Source organism: Monopterus albus, unplaced genomic scaffold, assembly GCF_001952655.1.
Source record: "Monopterus albus unplaced genomic scaffold, M_albus_1.0 scaffold65.1, whole genome shotgun sequence".
In the NCBI taxonomy this organism is placed as follows: domain Eukaryota; kingdom Metazoa; phylum Chordata; class Actinopteri; order Synbranchiformes; family Synbranchidae; genus Monopterus; species Monopterus albus.
In genome coordinates this window covers 1,681,767-1,691,800 of record NW_018127945.1, presented here as the reverse complement: position 1 = coordinate 1,691,800, position 10,034 = coordinate 1,681,767, and the positions used below count along the sequence as shown (strand labels likewise).

The 10,034-nt window shown below is 41.2% G+C and overlaps 1 protein-coding gene across 3 annotated transcripts in view; it reads left to right on the top strand.

The window, feature by feature from the left end:
- Nucleotides 1-7,752, top strand: part of lcat (lecithin-cholesterol acyltransferase) — a 33,778-nt gene extending 26,026 nt beyond the window's left edge. For all 3 annotated transcript variants that reach the window (XM_020604449.1, XM_020604448.1, XM_020604447.1), the window contains 6 exons: nucleotides 2,259-2,415; nucleotides 3,030-3,145; nucleotides 3,348-3,443; nucleotides 3,993-4,217; nucleotides 4,514-4,709; nucleotides 6,999-7,752. In XM_020604449.1, coding sequence (XP_020460105.1) covers nucleotides 2,270-2,415; nucleotides 3,030-3,145; nucleotides 3,348-3,443; nucleotides 3,993-4,217; nucleotides 4,514-4,709; nucleotides 6,999-7,362 — 1,143 coding nt within the window. In that variant the 5' untranslated portion in view covers nucleotides 2,259-2,269 and the 3' untranslated portion in view covers nucleotides 7,363-7,752. The remainder of the gene's footprint in view (nucleotides 1-2,258; nucleotides 2,416-3,029; nucleotides 3,146-3,347; nucleotides 3,444-3,992; nucleotides 4,218-4,513; nucleotides 4,710-6,998) is intronic.
- Nucleotides 7,753-10,034: the final 2,282 nt, after the last annotated feature.

Below are 10,034 nucleotides of genomic sequence, written 5' to 3'. Positions count from 1 at the left end.
AGAAATGTCTCACAGTGTTTAACTTTAGCTTCTGTTTTGTGTTTTTGTAGCAAAGGCGCTGTATCATTGTGCCACCGTGCTGTGTTCGCTGCATGGGCTGCTTGTTTGATAAATAATCTTACAGTTCCTAGTTATGGGGGAGCTTCGTCATAGGCATTGAACATTCCCTTTTCCATCATTTTTTCACATCATGCCAAAAATCTCTTAGTTTCACTACCATATTCGTTTAAACTCTGTGTGGTAAGCCATTTGTTTTGTTGAACAGCTGGTACAAAATAGCACCTAGTGTGCCAGATGGGTATTTCTTCCAAACCTGAATAATATCACAGTCAGCCATAATGAAAAAATTATATGCCACACGTGACGCTTGTCCGTTATGAGAGACTGTCGGTCCAGTGAAAACCAGCTGACCTCTGCGAAGCTTCTACATCAGCCTAATTGCTGATGCGCGCAGGTCCTTGGGGTTAATTCCCAGCTGATTAACACCGTTTTATCTCAACGGGACAGCAGCCACCATAAGCTGATATGGAATTTCCCCACTAAGCCTGTTTCCACCCGGACACCATACACTGCTGTACAAGGCAGTCAAATCCACAACGAAGTTTCACAGCCGAACCTAAATGTTCAGCCGTGATACGTCTGCGTATCTACTTTTTAATCAGCTTGTTGTACAGTTAACTTCACAACGAATTCTCACCTCCAGACCTATTGTCCAGCTGTGATACGCTTGTGAAAAAATGTTTTAATGGCCTGTTGTGCAGATAACCACCCCACATTTCATGAGAACAGCAAGACTTTCCCTGTGCCTGTTATCACATGTGTGTAATGTATCAGAGAGCATCTGTTTTTGGTTGAGATGAGTCTCTGCTTCTGCTCCAGCCGGAGGGAAAATAAAAAGGAAATGGGAAAAATGAGGAGACAACTGCTACTACGTAGCAGAAATCCACTTATAAAACGTGAATTTTACGTCCCTTATTGATATCAAATTCTGTGAGCAACGACACTCATTTACTTCCCCTCAAATGAGACTATGTGCTTTGTCAACTGTTACAGCACATCATTCAAACACACACAAAAAAATGTTTTATTATCCTTACTGTTTTGAATCAATTTAAAATGTCGAGAGTGGGCAGTTCCACACATCAACTTTAATTTGGCATAAGTTCAATGTGCAGGAGTTTATGTATAAACAAAGGTTCCTGTCTTACCTCGTTGTTTCTGGTCAACCTAGTTGATGTGGGACACGGCAACACAGCTCAACAGAGAACCAGCGAGTCACTCTCTTGTCTGGAGAATCTCAGCCAAAATAGGACAGAATGTCGGATTCTCAGCTCAGCCTGGCACGGGATTCCGGCACCGTCTGCTGGTCCGGGACTATGGACCGGTCGTCTGGAGAGTTTAGCAGGCTCACGTCGTCACGGCACCAGTTGTAGCATTCCAATTCTTTTAACCATGCTAACTCTGAGAGACAAGGCAGTCCAAGTAACTTCAAAACAGTGCTGATTTATTTAATGAACACAGGTAAAAATTAACATTACACGCTCAGGTATCTTGCACCTCCAACATGCACGCAGGCAGCTGAAAGATGAAAGACCCCTGAACCCAACAGGCCTATACATTTATCACTTAGGTTGGGCTAGCCCCATACTAACAGGAACGCCAAACCGTGACGTGTCCCGGTGCCAGCTTTGCAGCTGACCATGGCAATAGTCAAAACATGAAGAAAATCAATGTGTGTGTGTCTGTTGATTGTGGTGTGTAGCTAAAAACATTCTGACACGACCTCTAGTGACATGTCATGACATTAAACATAAGAAAATGTTATGGCTATGGCTACAGTTATACACGTCATAATAATAATATTAAACATCCTGTCTGCTGACAGTCAAACTTTTCTATCTAGTTATCCTGCAGCATTCATGAGACTGCCTAACTAGACATCCTGTCTACTCTAAACATTCCTAATACAACAAGTATCTGACCAATATCTATCTGACTAAAAATACCTAACATCACCAAATATGCTCTTCAGGCTGCAACAAGTGATTTTGTGCAGTTAAGAGAGTTTGATTAGTCTGACTTGGAACACTCATACCATCAAGCTTCACAGAAAAAGTAAAAGATGAATACAAAAATGTTATTGTGTGAAGGGTTGGGACCTGTGGGTTAGAATCCAGTGACCTACAGTGTACTTAACCTTTCTGTGCTTGCATTGTAATGTGAAACACTATTGGGTATGTGTGCATTTGTGTGTCCAGTACCAGGGAGCATGGGGAACCGCCTGGAAGCTAAGATAGACAAGCCAACACTGGTCCACTGGCTGTGCTACAAGAAAAGTGAACACTGGTTCCCCCTGTGGATCGACCTCAACATGTTGATGCCTGTTGGTGTAGACTGCTGGATTGATAACATTAGGTAACGCTGGCTAACCTTGACTTGCAGCCTCAGACTTGCAGTCTGCATTTCACTTTTGAACCTACTGAAGATGCCCCTGCTCTGCTTCTCTTGCCTGATGCTGCTTTGGACATACAAAATAATTCAAGTTCACAGGGCTTGTAGCTTGTCCATAATGATGAGTGATTTTGGTCACGCTACTGTCTAACAGTGAAGTGACTGATAAAATAAAAATTCACCAAAATTATACAAAAGCATTTTTTTTTTCTAAACTAAGTGTTGTAGTATAAGCAGTACACGGCCATTAATGTGAGAAGTAGTTTTGGTAACACTGCACTGGGTAAGAGTAAAGTCATTGAATAGTTTTGTAGCAGGCCAATCTCTTTTCAGTGATGCACTTTGTAGATGGTCCCAGCATACTCGTCTCACAGCTGCTTTACATGGGTTTGCTCAAATATCGGTAGGGACATGTCCCTACCATTCATAAGCAAAACTATGCCCTTGGTTTCAAGCAGTATCATGAGAACCTTTTACTTCAAAATTAACTTTTTTACAGCTACTATTAGAGTCACATTAGAGAACATTTTGCTCAAGCAGACAGACTTGAATGCAGATGTCTTATGTGTGTGTCCCAGACTTGTTTACAACAGGACAACTCGGCGGTCATCCAACTCTCCAGGGGTGCAGGTGCGGGTGCCAGGATTCGGGCAGACCTATGCCATTGAATTTCTTGACTATAACAAACTGGCTGGTGAGAGAACTACTAATGTACTGGCTGATTTGGGGTTCAGGATTTACAGATCCTGCCATTCTTCCCTGCAGTGCTGTTGAATAACAGAAAAGGTTTAATTCAAACAAACACATTGGATAGCTCTAGGCTTAGTTCCTACACTAGATATCTTAATTTAATATCCATCCATTGCTATAGACACAATCCACTGTTGTTTTTGCAGGTTATTTTCACACTATGGTGCAACATTTGGTCAGTGTGGGCTATACCCGAGATGAGACAGTCCGAGGAGCACCATATGATTGGAGATTAGCTCCGAGTAAGTAATATAAATACACATGCATCCTCATACACACAATGTAACTAAACAGCTCCGTACAGTATATCTGGCACATTACCATAACATACTTAACAGTTTCACTAGTTTTGATGAGAAAAAACAACAGTATTAAGTTAAAAAAAACAGAGAGGAAAAAATTTTGAAGGCAAAGAAAACACTATGTTAAAACTAATCTCAAATTCTGAGGTAGTGGGTTCATGAGCTGCCAGTTGCAACTGGAGGCTGATGAGAACAGTGAAACAAAAACAGTAAAGTTGTGGGCTGTAAAATCTAAACAATGAGCTGACAGATATTAAAACCCAGGTGGGAAATGAAGAGTCAGCTCATACATCTCTGTAGGTCCAGGACAAAGTGAGTAGCTAGTAAAGAAAGTCAAGTACCTATCAGCTAAAGACAACATTTTATCTCAGAAGGTGATGGAGACCATATCAGAGCTAAAAAGAGAGTGAATACCAGACTAACATTCAGGCACTGAGGTGTTGTTTTTGGTCTGCTGCTGTTTGCCTTGTGACATCTCTTCTCCTGCAGATGAGAATGCGGAGTATTTCACGAAGCTGCAGGACCTGGTTGAGGAGATGTACGAGCAGTACCAGCATCCCGTTTACCTGCTGGGACACAGCATGGGCTGCCACTATGTCCTCTACTTCCTCAACCATCAGCCTCAGGCCTGGAAGGACAAGCATATCAGGGGCTTCATTTCCCTAGGAGCCCCATGGGGAGGTGCTGTTAAAGCACTTAATGTCATGGCGTCAGGTAATGCAAAGAACTTGGACTAGCATCCAGTACAATAGAAGAGATGACTTACTGGCAATGCACCTGGACCTGTCAATACAACAAAAAGTACTCATAAACCCTCATATTGTGTTATATTTGATACTAATTGGGATCAAAAACTTAAACTGTAGAACATTAAAACAACCACCTGCTTTGACTGAGTGTTTCATGTTTGATCAATTTAATGCTGCAAAACTACAGATTCTTGCTATATTCACACCTGTAGCTGTGAACTCCCCCAATTTTTTTTCTTTTTGACACACCACTAATGGTAGGTCAGAATTATGGCATTGCAATGGTTTCCAACATCAAGATCCGTGAGGAGCAGAGGATGATGACAACTAATCCGTGGATGCTGCCATTTGAAGAAGCCTGGCCAAAGGATCACGTGTTCATCTCCACACCAACCTTCAACTACACCACCCAGGACTATCAGCGTTTCTTCAGAGATATCAGTTTTGACGACGGCTGGTAATTAACAGCTTTAATGTTATTACACAAAAGCTATGCCCTTACCTAGTGTTTATATGTAATATTCCTGAATCTATTCGACTCACAAGGTTTGGAAGATTTAAGGCCCTATTTTGAGGATCCACAGCATCTGATCAAGATGTATTGGCGCAAGTGGTGCTTGGGTGTGTCCATGTTCATTTTGGTAATTTGACAAGGAAAAATGGTTCAAGCAGCCATGCAAGTAGCAAAAAGGCTGCACTTGATCTCCTCATTAAAGCAGGGGTGTGTTTTAGGCATAACATGCAACTATCCAAACAGTGTGTAACCTCACATCCCCTTTAAGAGACATGTGAGTTTGAACTTGTCTTGTACCTTCATTTTTGGTCTCTGCCAGGTGGTGAAGAAATATCTGGCTCTAGAGTAAATGTTCCACTAAGTGCACCAGCTGGCCAATTATACCTCTACGCTGCAAAAATGAGGGACAAAATAAACTACTCTGGGTTTGTAAAGACATGCACTCTAAAGTTTGTCTGAAGCTCAAATTGCGCTTCAGTTGTTCCACCATGCTAATTTGAGTCGGTATCTTTCAAAGTTAGTCTAAGACAAATTTCCCTATTATTTCCCTGGACAGTATCTTGATGAGCTGTGGCGGAGGGATATGTTATAGTAGTAGTGTCTATGTTCTGTTACCCGCAACCAGCTTTTTACTCACATAAATGCATAATCAATATTGCAATCTCTTGGTTATATTATATGGCTATGTGAGATACAATAGCATACACTAACATTTGTTTTTATAATGCTGAGTCAGTGTCACATTGTTACAGACATTATCCTAAACACAGGTAGCTCTTGTTTGGTTGATGGATAAATAACGACACCTTATGCGTTTATTTGCACTTACCTCCTCGTCAGCTGTTAACTTGACTAGTGATGGCACAACTCACAGTTTCTCTCACCTCTCCTGCTGTGGAAATGGGCTCCACATACACATAACTCTCTCAGGTTCGCAAATGATGTCTTTATGTCCATTTTGCCCATTTCAGGATCTCTCAGGTGAAACCTGTGGATGCTTTGGCCCATTGCTTGTTTCTTTCAAAACACACCAGATGAGTAAAGACATGAATCAGGTTCTTCACTTGAGATGCAAATGGGGCAGAAATAATCAAGAGAAATGCAGGAGCAGGTTTTACTGGTGTCCTGCAAACCACCAAAATCCTCCAGCTGTCAAATTTGCAAGGTACACAGCTGCAGTAGTAAACACCAGCTAAAACTAACACACTGCTACTATAACATGTCCCTCTACCGCAGCCCAACAAAGTACTGCCCAGGGAAATAAGAGGTTTTAAACTGATTGTAAATTAGAAATATACTGAAATGAATTAGCTTAGTGGGACAACTGAAGCTGCATTTGAGCCATAGGCAAACTTTGGAGCACATGTTTTTAGAGAATGAGAGTTGTGAAGTTTGTCCCTCATTTTTTGCAGCGTAGTCAGGTTCCCGGTGGAAACATTCATGGTTAGTGTGGAGAGTAGGAGAAGTGACAACAACCAAGATCTATTCTCACGTACATAGGAATGCATCAGTATTGTTTTAACAACTTGAAAAATCCGAACTATTCCTATAACATGTAAGGTGTAGCTGTATACGTTAAAGTGCACTGAAAAAATTTTACACAGTCTGTTTGCAGGTCTTGGGGAGTACTACTACATATGTGAAAAAAGTTGCATAAAGCTTTTTGTCTCCAGAGACGTATACATGAAGTCTGATAAATTACCTCAACTGCCACGAGTCAGTTGTCGGCTGGAGCTGAATACTGAAAGTTTGAAAATGGAAAAAAAAAATCTGGAGACAACTGATCTTATTAGATGTCTTGCTCCTCATCTCTGCTTGAGGCTACTTTAGCCACTAATAGCATCTGTCTGTCTGTCACTTTCGGCTGTTCCTATTAAGGGTCGCCACAGTGAATCGCATGTTGAAATTTAGCATGTTTTACACCAGATGCCCTTGCTGACACAACCCTGAATTGAACCTAGGCTGCAGTGGCGAGAGCGCTGAATCCTAGCCACTAGTCCATCGGGGACCCCCTTAGCGACTACTAGCATAATACATTAAAATCTTTACAGCTCAGTGAATTAAGTTGAGTTGCATTGTGGGTAATATGACAGCTAAGTTTTGACAGGAAAGAAGCATTTGTGGGATAAAAAGCACAGTATCTCTGCACTGATTTTGATCACTTTCCATTTAATCTGTCCATCATGATAAGAGAGGGCTATGGTAAACCCCTTGTCTTCTTGTTGGTTCCAGGTACATGTGGGAGGACACCAAGAACCTCACTAGTGATCTCCACCCACCTGGTGTTGAGGTGTGGTGCATGTATGGCGTGGGGCTTCCAACTGTTGTAACATACATTTACGACGAAGGGTTTCCCAACACGGACCCAGTGGACTTTGTGTACGCCGACGGGGACAACACACTGAACAGCTATAGAATGAGTCTTTGCAAACATTGGGTGGGGCAACAGGAGAAGCCTGTCCATGTAACAGAGTACAGAGGACTCCCCCACTTTGATATAGTGTTTCATGAAACAGTGCTCAACCAAATCCAGAATATCCTGGAAGGCAAGTCAGACACACCTACAGAGGTTGACGTCAGAGATAAGACTGCATAGCAGACAATAACATTTATAGTAAAAGTAAAAAAAACAAAAACAAAGAAAAAACACGGAGTGTTAGCTTTTCCACAGCTAACTTTTGAGTGTGTTCAAGTGTCAAACACAATGCACATTTCAGCTCCAGCATTTATTAGAACCCCTCCCTTAGCCCAAGTAAGTGCAACATTTCCAAAGTAATGTGGTCTTGCAAGTAACTTAACCCTTATCTAAACTAAATGCTGATGACTTGCAGCAGGGTTTGACTCTGATCTGTTTATTTATACTCCCAATCTGACTATTTTGGTGTACCTTCCCTGTGTTTGATGATGATCATGATGAGACATACTGTATAATGTGATCATGGTATGTACAGTCATGGCCATTGACACCCCTGCATTTCTGTCAGATAATGCACCACTTTTCCCAGCAAATTGTTGCAATCACATATTCTTTGGTATTCATATTTTTGTTGGAGTTTCTTTTGTTTGTTTTTTGCATTGGAACAACACAAAAAAGCAGATAGCTAAAAAGCAAAATCTGACGCATTCCACACAGATCTCCAAAAAATGGACTGGACAGAATTATTGACACCCTCAACTTAATATTTGGTAGCACACCTTTAACTGAAATCAGTCACTTCCTGGAACTATCACTGAGTTTCAGGTTTGAAATGCAGGGGTGCCAATATTTTTGGCCATGACTGTAAGACATGGGCTTTTTTTTTTTTTTAAATGATGGTTCCTTTAACATTGTAGTTGTGTCATTACCCATTCAGGCAACTGTTACATATAGATGACAAATGAAAGGAAAATCCCAAATGAGCTGAAATAAAAAAAGAATATTGGGGTCACTAGTTAATCACTTTCTTGATGATTTGACATCCTGCGTACACAAGCCCTAATAAATGAACAGTAAATACCACACATTTGGTTAACTTTGAAGCACAGACCTCCTGCAGACACATTCTTTTAACAGACAAACAGAAGATACTAAGCAGTTATAACAGTCATCAATGCAATAGTGAAACACATCTAACTCAAACATTACAACCTGTAACTTTTTACTTCTAAACTCTGACAAAACTGAAGTCATTGTGCTCGGGCCTGAAAACCTTAGAAATCTGCTGTCTAACCATATAGTTACTTTAGATGACAGTTCTCACCTCCAGTACTACTGTGAGGAACCTTGGAGTCATTTTTGACCAGCAAATGTCCTTTAAAATCCTTCTATTAATGACAAGCCCTTAATGACAAGGCTCCATTGTATCTTAAAGACCTTGTAGAGCCTTATCATCCCAACAAAGCACTTCGCTCTCAGAGTGCAGGTTTACTTGTGGTTCCTAGAGTCCACAGAAGTAGAATGGGAGGCAGAGCCTTTAGCTATCAAGCGCCGCTCCTATGGAACCAACTCCCAGTCTCAGTTCGGGAGGCAGACACCCTCTCTACCTTTAAGATTAGACTTAAGACTTTCCTTTTTGATAAAGCTGGTGTCGATCAGCAGCAGCAGAAAAACAGTCAGTGGTATGGTGGATGATGATGTACCGGGCTGCGGACGTAGAGGTCACTCCTGGGCTGGTCGAGGTGGAGGTGATGATGGCTGTAGACAGAAGAGCAGGGATAAACTAGGTAAGGGAGACTGTGCATCGACCTGTGAGGCGGTGGCTGGTGGTGTAGATTAAATCCAGGGGGTCCAGAGGAGAGGTCCGAAGAGGAACTAGACACTAGAGACGGCAGGATAACGACTAGGGTGCTAACAAGGACTAGAGAGAACAAAGACAATCTTAGCATAAACTCGACAAAACAACATAACAACCACTGGCCTGAAGACAGAGAAAGAACTGGCAGGGGAGTGACTGGTGAACAGTGTATAAGTATGGAGGAGACTAATGAGGTGCAGCTGGTGAGTAATCAGGGTAGCGGGGCAGGTGTGTTGAATAGTGTAATCAGTGCAAGGGCTAGGCTAGTGTGAGGTAAAAGAAGAGAGGAAAGTGGAGCTGGGCAAACCTGACACCTCTCCTCTCTCCCTATGCTTCTATATTGCCACCATTACACATCATTAACTTTGTGTCTCCTTCTTTGTGTTTCCTTCATTGATAAAGTGATCAAACGCCCTCAAAATATCAAGCAGATTAATTTTTAGCTTTTATGAGAACAAACATTCAATAAACTGTAAATTAAGCTGCAGTAACTAAAATGTAATCTTCTGGTGAAGTTGTAGCAGTAATAGGATTTACAGTAGTTGGATTTACTGCAATAATCACTTTTAAAACTAGACAGTTGCTGGCTGTCATTCCACTTTAGCCATCTATAATATCAATGGCCTGTATTCAAAGCCCCTTATTTCCTTAAAAAATGGTAGTATTTCTTTGTTGGAAACATGCATCATGAAACTAATCATTTCTTGAATGTTAACTTCTGGTAAATTTGTCCTAAATAGAAATGCATTAAATATCCTTAACATTAGGTTGCTGCAGCTTTGTCATCTGTTTTACCACCACAGTGTATACTTGTATTTCTATATATCATTCATAGATTAAGATGTGTTAAACTAAATCGAATCATAATTTTATTTATATAGCACCAAATCACAACAAAAGTCATCTCAGGACACTTTACAAAATAAGGTCTAGACCTTACTGTTATCACTATTATTACATAGGGAAAACCCAACTGATCACCCTTGAGCAGCAT